This window comes from Bombina bombina, chromosome 2 (genome assembly GCF_027579735.1).
Source record: "Bombina bombina isolate aBomBom1 chromosome 2, aBomBom1.pri, whole genome shotgun sequence".
In the NCBI taxonomy this organism is placed as follows: domain Eukaryota; kingdom Metazoa; phylum Chordata; class Amphibia; order Anura; family Bombinatoridae; genus Bombina; species Bombina bombina.
Window position 1 is genome coordinate 839,321 of NC_069500.1, and position 20,079 is coordinate 859,399.

General features: G+C 41.0%; 1 protein-coding gene across 1 annotated transcript in view; it reads left to right on the forward strand.

Moving 5' to 3' along the window:
• Positions 1-20,079, forward strand: part of LOC128649970 (uncharacterized) — a 285,651-nt gene that overhangs the window by 193,231 nt on the left and 72,341 nt on the right. The window contains exon 5 of the mRNA XM_053703554.1: positions 8,972-9,059. Within this exon, the coding sequence (XP_053559529.1) occupies positions 8,972-9,059 (88 nt within the window). The remainder of the gene's footprint in view (positions 1-8,971; positions 9,060-20,079) is intronic.

Below are 20,079 nucleotides of genomic sequence, written 5' to 3' on the forward strand. Positions count from 1 at the left end.
TTATTATTTTTTGCTATTAATAAAGGTGTGATTATTTTTGCACTTCTCGTCTCAGTCTGATTCCTGGCACCCTGACATTACGCAAGGGCCATGAATCCTGATGGTGCTAATAATCCACCTTTACCTGCCATAATTTCCAGGATGGATGAACCTTAGAGCTGTGTCAGATTACTCTCTGACACAGCTCTTGCCTGGGCTAATCCCTTGTGGGAGACTAATAAACCTGTGATTTCAAATTACCCTGAATTTGTGGCCTCCTTTCGAAGGGTATTTGATGTTCCAGCTCGCTCCTCCTCTGCTGCTAAACGACTCATGTCCATTCAGCAAGGTACAAGATCTGTTGCTCAGTATGCCATTGAGTTCCGTACACTTGCAGCAGAGGTAGGCTGGAACAATGAAGCCCTTGTTGCCGCTTTCTTTCATGGGCTCTCTGATGCGATTAAAGACGAAGTTGCTGCCAGAGATTTACCAGAAGATCTCGAGGCATTGGTGTCTTTTTTTATCCTAATTGAGATCAGACTAAGTGAGAGGCCTTCTTTCAAGCAGCGCTTGTGGAAGCCTCCTGTACCATTGTCTCCTACGTGTTCGTTCCCACCCATGCCTCCCTCTCCTCCCATGCCTCCTGGTCCCGAGTCACCAGGTACTGCTGAGCCGATGCAGTTGGGATTCACACATCTCTCCACGGTCGAGAGGGCCTTTAGGAGGAGGGAGGGGCTCTGCCTCTATTGTGGGTTACAGAACAACCTTTTGAAGTCTTGTCCTACACGGCCGGGAAACGCTCACACCTAAGGTCCTGTCGGGGGCAGACCTTAGGTGGTTTATCCTTGTCCCTGGAACCACTAAAGGAGAAACCTTTGGTCACGGTTGTCCTTTCCTGGGTGGACTCCTCCATAGTCACCCAGGCTCTTGTTGACTCCGGTGCTGCGGGCTATTTTATTGACAGTGCTTTTGTATCGAAGCACTCCATTCCTGTTTTGCCTCGGTCCGTTCCGCTTGCTATTGAGGCCATTGATGGCAGGCCCCTTCAGCCCGCACTCGTTACTCACAAAACCGCTCCGTTGTCCATGGCTGTTGGGGCTCTCCATTTTGAAACCCTCCAGTTCCAGGTGATAAACTCTCCGCATTTTCCGGTTGTTCTGGGTTATCCCTGGCTCCAAAAGCACAATAGTAGTAAAGTCCAGCAATATCCAGCACAAATTACCAAAGGTGCAAGCCCCAAGGAGTTACTACCAAACTCCAATCGATAAATTGTTAATGTACAAACTGGAAGCCACCAAAATGCCAAAGTTAATCCTTTATTCCTTAGAAAAGCAGGGTCATACAGTCACGACGTTTCGGGGTAATACACCCCTTAATCATGTGTGCCATTACAATGCAGATACACCTGTTTAAATAGTCTTACCTGGGTGTTAACCCTTACATTCTTACTTACAGCACAGCATATTATGCAATAGCGCGATCTAGCGAACTCCCAAAGATGTATCTGGTGAAATTAAAAACAAACAACTATGAAGCCTAAACTGAAAATACAATACATTCTAACCTATCAATAATTTACAGCAGAAATGTATTACTTAGGTAGTCCTCAGAAAATAGCCAAAATAGAACAAAAAATAATTTAGAGAAATATATGTATAAATTCACTTTATCAATAAAAAACTGACCAATCTATTTCCCTATTTAGCCCCTTCGGTTCCAGGGTATCAAAATGAAAAATCCAAAAGGATTCTCTCTGTTTAAGTAAAACTTCACGATTACCTCCCCTTCTGGGAATTTTTATCTGTTTGATCACCTGGAACCGAAGTTGGCTAATGTGATGTCCAGCTGCTAAAAAATGGTAAGCAACAGGAGCTGACAGTTTGCCACACCTGATATTGCTTTTATGTTCAGTTATACGATCACGTACCCTCCTGGTGGACTCGCCAATATAGGCCTTCCCACATGGGCATTTATTCATATAAATGACGTAACTACTGTTACAAGTGAAATAGTCCCTATAGTAAAATTTATGTCCACTATGTGGATGTGAAAAATATGGACCCTTCACTATAGAACTGCAGTTACTACACCGGGTTTACCCTCTGTCTGTTGCAGAGAATTGTGCTATGGAGGAGTATGTTTCCGATGCTCTGTCATGGGGGATCATCCGCAAATCCTGCTCTCCTGCAGGGGCTGGCTTCTTCTTTGTGAAGAAAAAGGGTGGCGAGTTAAGACCATGCATCGATTATAGGGGTCTTAATCGTCTTACCATTAAGAATGCTTACCCTATTCCACTCATTACGGAACTCTTTGACCCCCTCAAGGGAGCTACGGTCTTTAGTAAGCTTGATTTGAGAGGAGCGTACAATCTCGTTAGGATCAAGGAGGGCCACGGATGGAAAACATCATTTAACACCAGGAGCGGGCATTATGAGTATCTTGTAATGTCCTTTGGCCTATGTAATGCTCCTGCTGTTTTCCAGGAATTTATTAATGATGTCCTACGAGATATGTTGCAACAGTGTGTTGTGGTGTACTTAGACGACATCCTCATACACTCACCCACACTTGAGGCTCATCGTTCTGATGTTACACGGGTTCTTCAGAGACTACGTGAGAACGGCCTGTTTTGTAAACTTGAGAAATGTGAGTTCCATCAGACTCAAGTAACCTTCCTAGGTTATGTTATCTCCGTTGCAGGGTTCTCCATGGATCCTGACAAGTTATCTGTAGTTCTGCAGTGGCCTCGCCCAGTTGGTCTTCGGTCTATAAAACGTTTTTTGGGGTTCGCCAATTACTATAGAAAGTTTATTAAAAACTTTTCTTCCTTGGTCAAACCTATCACAGACATGACCCGTAAAGAGAATGATCCACTCCATTGGTCACCTACTGCCATTAAGGCCTTTGATAGTCTTAAGACTTCCTTTGCTGCTGCTCCAGTTCTGGCTCATCTTAACCCTGTCCTGCCTTTCGTTCTTGAGGTCGATGCGTCTGAGACTGGAGTAGGTGCTCTCTAGTCTCAACGTCCTACACCTGACGGTTCCTTGCATCCATGTGGTTTCTTCTCTAAGAAATTGTCTCCAGCAGAGTGCAATTATGAAATTGGCGACAGGGAATTACTGGCCATAATTTTGGCACTCAAAGAATGGAGGCATCTTCTCGAGGGTACTTGTGTGCCAGTGCTCATTCTTACTGACCACAAGAATTTAACTTATCTATCCGAAGCAAAACGTTTGTCGCCCCAACAGGCCAGATGGGCGCTATTTTTGTCTCGGTTTAATTATGTGGTCTCCTACCTGCCTGGTAGTAAGAATGTTAGGGCTGATGCCCTCTCTCAGGCTACCATACGTACTAATTTGACTTCTCCCTTGGGGGAGGAGATCCTGGCTGCACAAACCAGTGCACCTCCTGAGAAACCTAGTGGTAAGTGTTTTGTTCCTAAGAATCTTCAAACTAAACTTTTGCACACTTACCACTATCCTAAAGCCGCAGGTCACCCAGGCAAGAACCAAATGATTTGGTCTGTCACTCGACAATTCTGGTAGCCAGGTCTTCGTTCTGATGTTGCTGCGTATGTTGCCTCCTGCTCAGTTTGTGCACAGAATAAGACTCCTCAACGTCTTCCTGTGGGTCTTCTTCAACCTATTGCTAATGGTGAGCGTCCTTGGACACATCTTTCCATGGGCTTCATTGTCGAGCTCCCTGTTTCCAATGGCAATACTGTTATCCTTATGGTGGTTGACCGTTTTTCTAAAATGTCACATTGCATTCCCTTGAAGAAGTTGCCTACCACTCAGGAGCTTGCTTCAATTTTTGCCCGTGAGGTCTTCCGTTTACATGGGTTACCCAAGGAGATAGTGTCGGACCGGGGTAGCCAGTTTGTCTCCAGATTTTGGCGTTCCTTTTGTGCTCAAATGGGGATCCAGCTCTCCTTCTCCTCAGCATATCACCCTCAATCCAATGGGGCTGCGGAACGGTCTAATCAAGCTCTGGAACAGTTCCTCCATTGCTATGTCTCAGATCATCACAATAATTGGTCTGAACTGTTACCTTGGGCAGAGTTTGCTCGTAATAGTGCTATTAATGCTTCCTCCAAGTTATCCTCGTTCATGGCGAATTATGGGTTTCAACCATCCTTGTTGCCCGATTCATTCATGTCTCAGGGTATTCCAGCTTTGGAGGAGCATCTCCGGCAACTCCGTTCCACGTGGGTGCAGATTCAGGATTGCCTTCATTGTTCTATGCAGCGCCAAAAGTTCCAGGCTGATCATAGGCGTCTACCTGCACCTTCCTACCAGGTTGGTGAGAGAGTTTGGCTGTCGTCCCGCAACTTGAACCTATATGTGCCTTCCAATAAACTGGCTCCCCGTTATGTTGGTCTTTTTCGAATACTCCAACGGGTCAATCCTGTGGCCTACGCTCTTGACCTTCCTCCTGCAATGCACATCTCCAGTGTTTTTCATGTCTCCCTCTTGAAACCATTGGTTTGTAATCGGTTTACAACTGTGTTGCCTCGTCCCCGTCCTATCATTGTTGACAACCATGAGGAGTATGAGGTCAGCAGCATTATTGACTCTCGTATGTCCAGGGGCCGCGTACAGTATTTGGTTCATTGGAGGGGCTATGGTCCAGAGGAGCGTTCATGGGTTCCCTCCTCTGATGTTCATGCTCCCGCCCTCCTCTGTGCCTTCCATGCCCGTTTCCCCAATAAGCCTTTTGTCCTCCCGCGGGGGAGGGGTCGTTGAGGGGAGGGTACTGTCAGGGTTTTTTCCTGACTTGTTTACCATGTGCTGCTGGCAGCCATTTTACTCACCTCTCTTCCTGACTATGGTGCATTGTGAGGGATGCTGCTCATTTCCTGCACTTCCTTTTATGGCCAGACTGATGTGCATCATCCGTGTGAGACAGGATGCAGTCTCAGAATTGTGATGTCATCACTTATTATTTAAAGAGCCTTTGTTCAGTATGCTTTGCCCTTGTGTTGTCTCAGACCTGTTTGTGAGAGCTCCTGTGTATTACCTGGCTGTCTGACGTCCCTCCTGGTTCCTGATCCCTGGCTTGTTCCTGACTCTGCTGTTCTCCTTGTTCCTGATTCCGGCTTCCGACTACTCGCTTTGGCTCCTGACTCGGCTTGTCTGACTACCAGCTCTAGTTTTGACTCCTGGCTTGTTATTTGACTTGTGGACTTTTTATTATTTTTTGCTATTAATAAAGGTGTGATTATTTCTGCACTTCTCGTCTCAGTCTGATTCCTGGCACCCTGACACATCCTCTTCCAACGACATCCAACTGAAGAATGAAGGTTCCTTTAAATGACGTCATCCAAGATGGCGTCCCTTGAATTCCGATTGGCTGATAGGATTCTATCAGCCAATCGGAATTAAGGTAGGAAAAATCCTATTGGCAAGGGACACCATCTTGGATGACGTCATTTAAAGGAACCTTCATTCTTCAGTTGGTTGTCATTGGAAGAGGATGCTCCGCGTCGGCTGGATTGAAGATGGACCCGCTCCGCTCCGGATGGATGAAGATAGAAGCTGCCGCCTGGATGAACACTTCTGCCGTCTGGAGGTTCTCTTCTGCCCGGATTGGATGAAGACTTCTGCCCCTCTGGAGGACCACTTCTGCCCGGTTGGGTGAAGACGTCTCAAGGTAGGGTGATCTTCAAGGGGTTAGTGTTAGGTTTTACTAAGGGGGGATTGGCTGGGTTTTAGAGTAGGGTTGGGTGTGTGGGTGGGTTTTAATGTTGGGGGGGTATTGTATTTTTTTTACAGGCAAAAGAGCTGATTACTTTGGGGCAATGCCCCGCAAAAGGCCCTTTTAAAGGCTATTTGTAATTTAGTATAGGGTAGGGATTTTTTTATTTTGGGGGGCTTTTTTATTTTATTAGGGGGATTAGAGTAGGTGTAATTAATTTAAAATTCTTGTAATTATTTTATTATTTTTTGTAATTTAGTGTTTTTTTTCTTTCGTACTTTAGTTCATTTAATTTAATTGTAATTAATTGTAGTTAGTTTAGGTAATTAATTTCATTATAGTGTAGTGTTAGATGTAATTGTAACTTAGGTTAGGGTTTATTTTACAGGTAAATTTGTACTTATTTTAGCTAGGTAGTTATTAAATAGTTAATAACTATTTAATAACAATTGTACCTAGTTAAAATAAATAAAAAGTTGCCTGTAAAATAAAAATAAACCCTGAGATTTAATAACAATTGTACCTAGTTAAAATAAATACAAAGTTGCCTGTAAAATAAAAATAAACCCTGAGATAGCTACAATGTAACTATTAGTTATATTGTAGCTATCTTTGGGTTTATTTTACAGGAAAGTATTTAGTTTTAAATAGGAATAATTTATTTAATTGTAGTTATTTTATTTAGATTATTTAAAATTATATTTAAGCTAGAGGGGTTAGGGTTAGACTTAGGTTTAAGGGTTAATATATTTATTATAGTGGCGGCGACGTTGGGGGCGGCAGATTAGAGGTTAATAAGTGTAGTTAGGTGGCGGTGACATTGGGGGCGGCAGATTGGGAGTTAATAAATATAATGTAGGGTTCGGTGATGTTGGGGGCAGAAGATTAGGGGTTCATTAGTATAATGTAGGTAGCGGTGGTGTCCGGAGCGGCAGATTAGGGGTTAATAATATAATGTAGGTGGCGACGATGTCGGGGGTGGCAGATTAGGGGTTAATAAGTGTAATATTAGGGGTGTTTAGACTCAGGGTTCATGTTAGGGTGTTAGGTGTAAACGTAAAATGTATTTCCCCATAGGAATCAATGGGGCTGCGTTAGGAGCTGAACGCTGCCTTTTTGCAGGTGAAGTTTTTTTTCCAGCTGATTCTGCCCCATTGATTCCTATGGGGAAATTGTGCATGAGAACGTTCAGCCAGCTCACCTCTACCGTAAGCGCTGGTATTGAGGTAAGATGTGTAGCTAAATGTTGCTCTCCGATCACTTTTTTGCGGCTAACGCCAGGTTTAAAAAAAACTGTAATACCAGCGTTGTCTGTAGGTGAGCGGTGAACATAAACTGAGCGTTAGCACTGCAAGCCTTACCGTCAAAAACTCGTAATCTAGCCGTATGTTTTTAACTTGGAAAATAAATGTTCCATTTTATTTTTTAATATGTAAATCTATATATAATCACATAGATATCTAGGTATAGTTATATATTTTACTATATATATATATATATATATAATCACATAGATATCTAGGTATAGTTATATATTTTACTATATATATATATAATCACATAGGTATCTAGGTATAGTTATATATTTTACTATATATATATAGAGCCAAGATGAGCACTCTCACTTCGAACTTCAGCAGCCAGGGTGCTAGTGGGTAATAGATAAATGTGGCAAGAAACTTGCACTCACTGGACTTTTTAAATACCAAAATTTAATGTGACGTTTCGGAGATAGAGTCTGAGGAAGGGGATACTCTATCTCCGAAACGTCACATTAAATTTTGGTATTTAAAAAGTCCAGTGAGTGCAAGTTTCTTGCCACATTTACTATATATATATATATAATCACATAGGTATCTAGGTATAGTTATATATTTTACTATATATATATATAATCACATAGGTATCTAGGTATAGTTATATATTTTACTATATATATATATATATATATATATATATATATATATATATATATATATATAAATAAATTTACTTAAAGTATTTAGAGAGAAATATTGGAGAGGACAAAGTAGTGTTCTCTCCAAAAAAGACAGGGATTTCAGCACTCCATAGAATTATAAAATTAAGTCACTGACACATTCAAAGTAATTTATTTAATTTATTAGGAGCAGGTGTTCAAAGCTTTCGCGCAACCAAACAACTTCTGGGTCCCCTAAACGAAAACCACACAAAATTAGATATAAGTAAAATTTAATATCTGTGCAAACGAGTAACAAAAACCATGTACATTTCAATATACAATATGTACATTAAGTGCATAGATAAAGCTGGCCAGCTCACTGTGAGTAAACACGATGCAAATAGAAACCTAAGGTTAGGCTAGAGAATTATTAAGCAACACCCCTACCAGCGGGTAGCCCTGTATATTTACAGGAATCTGCTACCATGGATAATATTGGGGATCCATGCAAAATAACTCAAAATTACACAAGTGAAAATGGCAACGCCTCACTCAGGGGGTAACCCAAACAAACTTGGAAGTTTGTTACCTTGAGAATAATCTGAGGATCTATGCCAGTCACTTATATACTTAGCATTTAGGTAAAACAATTAGTTACATGCTTAACATTTTACACTCTATGTTCAAGAAACAACACCCTGACCAGAGGGTAGCACCAATATTGCAAAAAGGTACCTGCTACCTTGGTACTAATTGGGGATCTATGTTTCTCTAATAGTAGATGTGTAATCACAGCATTTATAAAAACCACATATATAGAGCAAGCAAAAAGAGCTATTAAGGAATTTGTTAATAGGAAACTCCTCACATCCGCTGTAGCCTTGTACAATTTAGTACATTTCATTAATTCCAGACAGTACATTCCATTTATAATATATATATATATTCACATAGATATCTAGGTATAGTTATATATTTTACTATCTATCTATCTATCATCTATCTATCTATCTATCTATCTATCTATCTAATCACATAGATATCTAGGTATAGTTATATATTTTACTATCTATCTATCTATCTATCTATCTATCTATCTATCTATCTATCTATCTATCTATATATATATATATATATATATATATATATATATATATATATAATAACTTTTTCCTCTAAGGGAAGAACATTGGAATGTGAAAAACGTACCTTCGGCTTTAGTACAGTTTAGTACAGTTTTGTTTTGTTTTTTGGGGAGCGCTGCAGAATAGAATGACAATTCTAATCTGGGCCACTAAATAAAAAGGATCTTATGTGTATTTTGTCACATGAAATGATTTATTAAATACGTATTATGTGTAACTATCTCTGTAGGAGACATGCTGGCAATTATCTTTGGCATTCTCTTCATGGTGACAGCTGTTGCATTCTTTGTTTATGTGAGAAGAAGCAAGAAACAGAGGTAAGAACAGATTCACAAAAGGCGATGTTGGGTCTGTATATGGAGGGTTGGCAGAGGGAGGCACAGGGTCTGTATATAGAGGGTTGGTAGAGGGAGGTCTGTATATGTAGGGTTGGTAGAGGGAGACACTGGATCTGTATATGTAGGGTTGGTAAAGGGAGACACAAGATCTGTATATGGAGAGTTGGCAGAGGGAGACACAGGGTCTGTATATGGAGGGTTGGCAGAGGGAGGTCTGTATATGTAGGGTTGGTAGAGGGAGGCACAGGGTCTGTATATAGAGGGTTGGTAGAGGGAGACACAAGATCTGTATATGTAGGGTTGGTAGAGGGAGACACAAGATCTGTATATGTAGGGTTGGTAGAGGGAGACACTGGATCTGTATATGTAGGGTTGGTAGAGGGAGACACTGGATCTGTATATGTAGGGTTGGTAGAGGGAGACACAAGATCTGTATATGGAGAGTTGGCAGAGGGAGACACAGGGTCTGTATATGGAGGGTTGGCAGAGGGAGGCACAGTGTCTGTATATAGAGGGTTCACAGAGGGAAGAATGGAGAAACACTTTGCCCCAAAATTACACAAGTTATTTGCTGTGGTTAAATGTAAATTATGGGATTCTCCTGATGGACCTTGTTAAACTTGAGGTTTACTTACTTGGGTCTCATTTTAGGAGCAGTGCGTAAGCATACAAATGAACAATTTACAAGGGTAGACTAAGCTCACAAGTATATGAGCCTAATAAAAAAAAAGTATTCTTCTATGCACTGATTGCCAAAATTAGATTGTCATTGTAGGAACTCCACAGTTTTATGGAAAAATATTAAAATTTACCTTTTATTATAACACTCTAAAACTGACAGCTAGATTTCACTGACATCTGCTGCCTTCACAAAAAATTAAAAACACATCTCCATAATGTTAATGATCTATTGTAGTTATATGGTGGTTTTGGGAGCAAACTAAATGCCAAATAATAATTATCGCACTGTTGTTAGGTAATTTTCTTGGCCTATTAGATGGCTTGCTTGACCCGACAACTACTGTGTGATCATTAATACTTTTTTTGCAGTTAGGTTTGCTTGTCCTAGGTGTGAGCTGTATATCCCAATGCTGGATGATAGCATGCTACAGAATATTTATTACACACTTAGAGGGGTTATATACTCCGCCGGGGGTATATGATGTCAAATGTGTATATTATAACTTAGTATCACACACTCATTGCTTTATTACCGTTATATACCATGTTGTTTGAAAATTCACTTAGCCTTATTGTTGGTTTACTTAGAATCACAACCTTGTAGAGTCTTTGTGTGTGTATATATTAGAAATTGGATTTGACCCCTCTCTTAAATATATTACAGATGCCACTATGGTTCTCTTGTTATAAATTATCAAATAATCCCTGAGAGAGGTTTAATCTTTGACTGGGTATGAAGGTACCTGATAGTTTGTATCTGTTATTCATCTACTAGTTGCCTTCATGATACTGATACGGATACCGGATTGAAATACTCAAACAGAGTTTCTCTGTAATTACCTTAATATCTAGTGGGTGACTTCATAGAATATCGATATAGGCAGTATCTATACCTGTGTTTAAATTTACCTACTAAGTAGAGTCACTGAATATTACTTAGTACTTGTAAAATATTTGGCTGAGTAAATATATCGTTATATTCTTTGTTATATACTCATGTCAGTACTATGTTGAGAATTGTTAGCTTTGCATAGTTATGATGTAGCAATAAGCCTATTGCCCAATATTACTTAAGGTTTGTTTTAACATGTACTGACACAGTTCATTATCCAATATTGCCTGATAGCAACCTATTTGGAACTGCGTTCAATAAAGAGACCTCTGTAAAAATGACCTTTTAATACCGTATGTTTATAAGAGACATTACCTCATTAGGTTAGATCATTGGATGTTACCTCTGTTTCTAAACAAAGGATGGATTACCTTTTAATACCGTTAGATTATAATAAGATATATTACTACTGATTAAATCCTATGATGTTACTATATAAAGTATACAATATCTTATGTGTGTAGAAAAAGTGCTACATGAATCCTAATATAAGATATCTTCAGTGTATAGCACTGTCATGTCGCAACCTTACTTTACTGCCCCTTTAAGATCACTCTTAGCTACACCTTAAATACCAGCATTCTGCTTCCTGTCATTGCTTGGTATTGTTTAGCACACTGACCTAAGCTTCAACCTGACTCGCCTACCTGCACAATCGATTCAGTTTCTTTAGCCTGAGGCTGCTTCTAGTCTGCCGGATCACGCTGATCTGTTGCTCTCCCGGATCTGCCGCCTCTGTGACGTCACACGCCGAGCAGGGCGCCTGTCAGCTCTCTACATCGCTGCAATCCCGCTGCTTCCAGCTCTCTTCAGACTGTAACCTTTCCGGATTATCTTGCTTCCTAAACTAACCAGGTACCTAGCCCAAATGGGTTAAATATTATTACTAATTTCTCTGTGGCCATGTATTTAGTTTATATGCGCATAACTATTTCCTTAACACTGTGTTACATTTTGCCTGAAAGCAAGCTCATCTGTTAGATTGCTGTATTCCTTCCCATATTTCATGCTGCGGCAGCAATAGTTTAGCTAAGAGCCTCTGAATTCTAATAACAACTGCTACTTGTGTGTATGTTGGGCTATTACTTATTACTAAGAGGTAATTTCTATGTAACTGCCTGCTACACAACCTGCTACAACAACTTATTTATTTGCACTCAGTGGCTGTGGTCCAACCTTTACTTTGTCTCATTACAGGCATTGCCTGAGACTTCACAGCACTATGTTTCTTGTACGTTATCCCAATCTTAATCTTGTATTCATACAATGTATGGCCTAGATTTGGAGTTCGGCGGTAGCCGTCAAAACCAGCGTTAGAGGCTCCTAACGCTGGTTTTGGCCGCCCGCTGGTATTTGGAGTCAGTGATTAAAGGGTCTAACGCTCACTTTTCAGCCGCGACTTTTCCATACCGCAGATCCCCCTACGCCATTTGCGTATCCTATCTTTTCAATGGGATCTTCCTAACGCCGGTATTTAGAGTCGTTTCTGAAGTGAGCGTTAGAGCTCTAACGACAAAACTCCAGCCGCCTGAAAAAAGCAGGAGTTAAGAGCTTTCTGGGCTAACGCCGGTTCATAAACCTCTTAACTACTGTACCCTAAAGTACAATAACACCCATAAACTACCTATGTACCCCTAAACCGAGCTCCCCCCACATCGCCGACACTCGATTAAAATATTTTAACCCCTAATCTGCCGACCGCCACCTACGTTATACTTATGTACCCCTAATCTGCTTCCCCTAACCCCGCCGACCCCTGTATTACATTTATTAACCCCTAACCTGCCCCCCACAACGTCGCCGCCAGCTACTTAAAATAATTAACCCCTAATCTTCCGACCGCAAAGCGCCGCCACCTATGTTATCCCTATGTACCCCTAATCTGCTGCCCCTAACACCACCGACCCCTATATTATATTTATTAACCCCTAATCTGCCCCCCTCAACGTCGCCGACACCTGCCTACACTTATTAACCCCTAATCTGCCGAGCGGACCGCACCGCTACTATAATAAAGTTATTAACCCCTAACCCGCCTCACTAACCCTATCATAAATAGTATTAACCCCTAATCTGCCCTCCCTAACATCGCCGACACCTACCTTCAATTATTAACCCCTAATCTGCCCTCCCTAACATCGCCGACACCTACCTTCAATTATTAACCCCTAATCTGCCGACCGGAGCTCACCGCTATTCTAATAAATGTATTAACCCCTAAAGCTAAGTCTAACCCTAACACTAACACCCCCCTAACTTAAATATAATTTACATCTAACGAAATAAATTAACTCTTATTAAATAAATGATTCCTATTTAAAGCTAAATACTTACCTGCAAAATAAATCCTAATATAGCTACAATATAAATTATAATTACATTGTAGCTATTTTAGGATTAATATTTATTTTACAGGCAACTTTGTAATTATTTTAACCAGGTACAATAGCTATTAAATAGTTAAGAACTATTTAATAGTTACCTAGTTAAAATAATAACAAATTTACCTGTAAAATAAATCCTAACCTAAGATATAATTAAACCTAACACTACCCTATCAATAAATTAATTAAATAAACTACCTACAATTACCTACAATTAACCTAACACTACACTATCAATAAATAAATTAAACACAATTCCTACAAATAAATACAATTAAATAAACTAGCTAAAGTACAAAAAATAAAAAAGAACTAAGTTACAAAAAATAAAAAAATATTTACAAACATAAGAAAAATATTACAACAATTTTAAACTAATTACACCTACTCTAAGCCCCCTAATAAAATAACAAAGCCCCCCAAAATAAAAAAATGCCCTACCCTATTCTAAATTAAAAAAGTTACAAGCTCTTTTACCTTACCAGCCCTGAACAGGGACCTTTGCGGGGCATGCCCCAAGAATTTCAGCTCTTTTGCCTGTAAAAAAAACATACAATACCCCCCCCCCAACATTACAACCCACCACCCACATACCCCTAATCTTACCCAAACCCCCCTTAAATAAACCTAACACTAAGCCCCTGAAGATCTTCCTACCTTGTCTTCACCATCCAGGTTCACCGATCCGTCCTGAAGAGCTCCTCCGATGTCCTGATCCAAGCCCAAGCGGGGGGCTGAAGAGGTCCATGATCCGGTCAAAGTCTTCATCCAAGCGGGGCAGAAGAGGATCTTCCATCCGATTGAAGTCATCATCCAGGCGGCATCTTCTATGGTCTTCCATCCGGAGCGAAGCGGCAGGATCCTGAAGACCTCCAGCGCGGAACATCCATCCGGCCCGACGACTGAACGACGAATGACTGTTCCTTTAAGGGACGTCATCCAAGATGGCGTCCCTCGAATTCCGATTGGCTGATAGGATTCTATCAGCCAATCGGAATTAAGGTAGGAATATTCTGATTGGCTGATGGAATCAGCCAATCAGAATCAAGTTCAATCCGATTGGCTGATCCAATCAGCCAATCAGATTGAGCTCGCATTCTATTGGCTGTTCCGATCAGCCAATAGAATGCGAGCTCAATCTGATTGGCTGATTGGATCAGCCAATCGGATTGAACTTGATTCTGATTGGCTGATTCCATCAGCCAATCAGAAAATTCCTACCTTAATTCCGATTGGCTGATAGAATCCTATCAGCCAATCGGAATTCGAGGGACGCCATCTTGGATGACGTCCCTTAAAGGAACAGTCATTCGTCGTTCAGTCGTCGGGCCGGATGGATGTTCCGCGCTGGAGGTCTTCAGGATCCTGCCGCTTCGCTCCGGATGGAAGACCATAGAAGATGCCGCCTGGATGATGACTTCAATCGGATGGAAGATCCTCTTCTGCCCCGCTTGGATGAAGACTTTGACCGGATCATGGACCTCTTCAGCCCCCCGCTTGGGCTTGGATCAGGACATCGGAGGAGCTCTTCAGGACGGATCGGTGAACCTGGATAGTGAAGACAAGGTAGGAAGATCTTCAGGGGCTTAGTGTTAGGTTTATTTAAGGGGGGTTTGGGTTAGATTAGGGGTATGTGGGTGGTGGGTTGTAATGTTGGGGGGGGTATTGTATGTTTTTTTTACAGGCAAAAGAGCTGAAATTCTTGGGGCATGCCCCGCAAAGGTCCCTGTTCAGGGCTGGTAAGGTAAAAGAGCTTGTAACTTTTTTAATTTAGAATAGGGTAGGGCATTTTTTTATTTTGGGGGGCTTTGTTATTTTATTAGGGGGCTTAGAGTAGGTGTAATTAGTTTAAAATTGTTGTAATATTTTTCTTATGTTTGTAAATATTTTTTTATTTTTTGTAACTTAGTTCTTTTTTATTTTTTGTACTTTAGCTAGTTTATTTAATTGTATTTATTTGTAGGAATTGTGTTTAATTAATTTATTGATAGTGTAGTGTTAGGTTAATTGTAGGTAATTGTAGGTAGTTTATTTAATTATTTTATTGATAGGGTAGTGTTAGGTTTAATTATATCTTAGGTTAGGATTTATTTTACAGGTAAATTTGTTATTATTTTAACTAGGTAACTATTAAATAGTTCTTAACTATTTAATAGCTATTGTACCTGGTTAAAATAATTACAAAGTTGCCTGTAAAATAAATATTAATCCTAAAATAGCTACAATGTAATTATAATTTATATTGTAGCTATATTAGGATTTATTTTACAGGTAAGTATTTAGCTTTAAATAGGAATCATTTATTTAATAAGAGTTAATTTATTTCGTTAGATGTAAATTATATTTAAGTTAGGGGGGTGTTAGTGTTAGGGTTAGACTTAGCTTTAGGGGTTAATACATTTATTAGAATAGCGGTGAGCTCCGGTCGGCAGATTAGGGGTTAATAATTGAAGGTAGGTGTCGGCGATGTTAGGGAGGGCAGATTAGGGGTTAATACTATTTATGATAGGGTTAGTGAGGCGGATTAGGAGTTAATAACTTTATTATAGTAGCGCTCAGGTCCGCTCGGCAGATTAGGGGTTAATAAGTGTAGGCAGGTGGAGGCGACGTTGTGGGGGGCAGATTAGGGGTTAATAAATATAATATAGGGGTCGGCGATGTTAGGGCAGCAGATTAGGGGTACATAGGGATAACGTAGGTTGCGGCGGTTTACGGAGCAGCAGATTAGGGGTTAAAAAAAATATGCAGGGGTCAGCGATAGCGGGGGCGACAGATTAGAGGTTAATAAGTGTAAGGTTAGGGTTGTTTAGACTCGGGGTTCATGTTAGAGTGTTAGGTGCAGACGTAGGAAGTGTTTCCCCATAGAAAACAATGGGGCTGCGTTAGGAGCTGAACGCTGCTTTTTTGCAGGTGTTAGGTTTTTTTTCAGCTCAAACAGCCCCATTGTTTCCTATGGGGATATCGTGCACGAGCACGTTTTTGAGGCTGGCCGCGTCCGTAAGCAACTCTGGTATCGAGAGTTGCATTTGCGGTAAAAATGCTCTACGCTCCTTTTTTGGAGCCTAACGCAGCATTTGTTTGAACTCTCGATACCAGAGTTAAATTTATGGTGCGGCCAGAAAAAAGCCCGCGGAGCGTTAACAGCCCTTCTACCGCCGAACTCCAAATCTAGGCCTATGTTTGGATATCCTCTGTTGATAAACAGTGGATAGATTACCTATTAATACCTTGGAATTGTGCTAACCATTTCTGCATATAATTCAAACTAAGGTTTTGTCTTCTCTGAGTACAAATGTAGGAATATTTAACAAGCCAGCCCGTACGCTAATACTGTTAACTGCCGTCTCACGGCTCCTAGTCTATGCACAATGTGAATTACATGGTGCCATTTACCTTTTACATACCGCTATTTTATCGCTATTTTGTAACCACTTTTGGACCCCTTGTGGATTATTGTTTAAAAAGATAGAACGGCTATCCCTGGATTTCTACTGTGAGTAGCTCAGAACTATCCACCAGGCACTGTTTACTGAATAATTTACCACCGCGTATTTAAACTACATCAATTATACATTTGCACATACATGGAGAGCAACTTAAAATAAGAAAACCCCTGACGCCGCGTTTCCCATACGCTTCCTCAGAGGCTTCCGCAGAAATGGTTAGCACAATTCCAAGGTATTAATAGGTAATCTATCCTCTGTTTATCAACAGAGGATATCCAAACATACATTGTATGAATACAAGATTAAGTTTGTCCTTAGAACCAGTGATAACGTACAAGAAACATAGTGCTATACACTGAAGATATCTTATATTTTACAAAGTAACATCTTAGGATTCATGTAGCACTTTTTCTACACACATAAGATATTGTATACTTTATATAGTAACATCATAGGATTTAATCAGTAGTAATATATCTTATTATAATCTAACGGTATTAAAAGCTAATCCATCCTTTGTTTAGAAACAGAGGTAACATCCAATGATCTAACCTAATGAGGTAATGTCTCTTATAAACATACGGTATTAATAGGTCATTTTTACAGAGGTCTCTTTATTGAACACAGTTCCAAATAGGTTACGCTAAATAGGTTAAGCGAACAATTCTCAACATAGTACTGACATGAGTATATAACAAAGAATATAACGATATATTTACTCAGCCAAATATTTTACAAGTACTAAGTAATATTCAGTGACTCTACTTAGTAGGTAAATTTAAACACAGGTATAGATACTGCCTATATCGATATTCTATGAAGTCACCCACTAGATATTAAGGTAATTACAGAGAAACTCTGTTTGAGTATTTCAATCCGGTATCCGTATCAGTATCATGAAGGCAACTAGTAGATGAATAACAGATACAAACTATCAGGTACCTTCATACCCAGTCAAAGATTAAACCTCTCTCAGGGATTATTTGATAATTTATAACAAGAGAACCATAGTGGCATCTGTAATATATTTAAGAGAGGGGTCAAATCCAATTTCTAATATATACACACACAAAGACTCTACAAGGTTGTGATTCTAAGTAAACCAACAATAAGGCTAAGTGAATTTTCAAACAACATGGTATATAACGGTAATAAAGCAATGAGTGTGTGATACTAAGTTATAATATACACATTTGACATCATATACCCCCGGCGGAGTATATAACCCCTCTAAGTGTTTAATAAATATTCTGTAGCATGCTATCATCCAGCATTGGGATATACAGCTCACACCTAGGACAAGCAAACCTAACTGCAAAAAAAGTATTAATGATCACACAGTAGTTGTCGGGTCAAGCAAGCCATCTAATAGGCCAAGAAAATTACCTAACAACAGTGCGATAATTATTATTTGGCATTTAGTTTGCTCCCAAAACCACCATATAACTACAATAGATAATTAACATTATGGAGATGTGTTTTTAATTTTTTGTGAAGGCAGCAGATGTCAGTGAAATCTAGCTGTCAGTTTTAGAGTGTTATAATAAAAGGTAAATTTTAATATTTTTCCATAAAACTGTGGAGTTCCTACAATGACAATCTAATTTTGGCAATCAGTGCATAGAAGAATACTTTTTTTGGATTAGGCTCATATACTTGTGAGCTTAGTCTACCCCTGTAATCTGTATATAGAGGGTGGGCAGAGGGAGACAAAAGGTCTGTATATGGAGGGTTGGTAGAGGGAGACACTGGATCTGTATATGGAGAGTTGGCAGAGGGAGACACAGGGTCTGTATATGGAGGGTTGGCAGAGGAAGACACAGGGTCTGTATATAGAGGGTTGGCAGAGGGAGGCACAGGGTCTGAATATAGAGGGTTGGCAGAGGGAGGCACAGGGTCTGTATATGGAGGGTTGGCAGAGGGAGGCATAGGGTCTGTATATGGAGGGTTGGCAGAGGGAGGCACAGGGTCTGTATATGAAAAGTTGTCAGAGGGAGGCACAGGGTCTGTATATAGAGGGTTGATAGAGGGAGGTACAGGGTCTGTATATAGAGGGTTGGCAGAGGGAGACACTGGATCTGTATATGGAGGGTTAATAGAGGGAGATACAGGGTCTGTATATAGAGGGTTGGCAGAGGGAGACACAGGGTCTGTATATGTAGGGTTGGTAGAGGGAGACACTGGATCTGTATATGGAGGGTTGACAGAGGGAGAAACAGGGTCTTTATATAGAGGGTTGGCAGAGAGAAACACTAGATCTGTATATGGAGGGTGGGCAGAGGGAGACACAGGGTCTGTATATAGAGGGTTGGCAGAGGGAGGCACAGGGTCTGTATATAGAGGGTTGGCAGAGGGAGGCACAGGGTCTGTATATAGAGGGTTGGCCGAGGGAGGCACAGGGTCTGTATATGGAGGGTTGGCAGAGGGAGGCATAGGGTCTGTATATGGAGGGTTGGCAGAGGGAGGCACAGGGTCTGTATATGAAAAGTTGTCAGAGGGAGGCACAGGGACTGTATATAGAGGGTTGATAGAGGGAGGTACAGGGTCTATATATAGAGGGATGATAGAGGGAGGTACAGGGTCTGTATATGGAGGGTTGGTAGAGGGAGACACATGGTCTGTATATGGAGGGTTGGCAGAGGGAGACACTGGATCTGTATATGGAGGGTTAATAGAGGGAGATACAGGGTCTGTATATAGAGGGTTGGCAGAGGGAGACACAGGGTCTGTATATGTAGGGTTGGTAGAGGGAGACACTGGATCTGTATATGGAGGGTTGACAGAGGGAGAAACAGGGTCTGTATATAGAGGGTTGGCAGAGAGAGACACTAGATCTGTATATAGAGGGTTGGTAGAGGGAGACAGAGGGTCTGTATATAGAGGGTTGACAGAGGGAGATACAGGGGTTGTATGTGGAGGGTTGGTAGAGGGAGACACAGGGTCTGTATATAGAGGGTTAGCAGAGGGAGGTACAGGCTCTGTATATAAAGAGTTGGTAGAGGGAGACACTGGATCTGTCTATGGAGGGTTGGCAGAGGGAGACACTGGATCTGTATATGGAGGGTTGGCAGAGGGAGACACTGGATCTGTATATAGAGGATTGGCAGAGGGAGACACAGGGTCTGTATATCTAGGGTTGGTAGAGGGAGACACTGGATCTGTATATGGAGGGTTGGCAGAGGGAGACACGATATGTATATGGAGGGTTGGTAGAGGGAGACATTGGATCTATATATGGAGGGTTGGTAGAGGGAGAAACAGGGTCTGTATATGGAGGGTTGGCAGAGGGAGACACAGGGTTTGTATATGGAGGGTTGGCAGAGGGAGAAACTGGATCTGTATATGGAGGGTTGGTAGAGGGAGACACAGGATCTGTATATAGAGGGTTGGCAGAAGGAGACACTGGGTCTGTATATGGAGGGTTGGTAGAGGGAGACACAGGGTCTGTATATGGAGGGTTGGTAAAGGGAGACACAGGGTTTGTATATGGAGGGTTGGTAGAGGGAGACACAAGGTCTGTATATGGAGGGTTGGTATAGGGAGACACAAGGTCTGTATATGGAGGCCCCTCTACCCCAGAGATCAGCAAGGAGAGG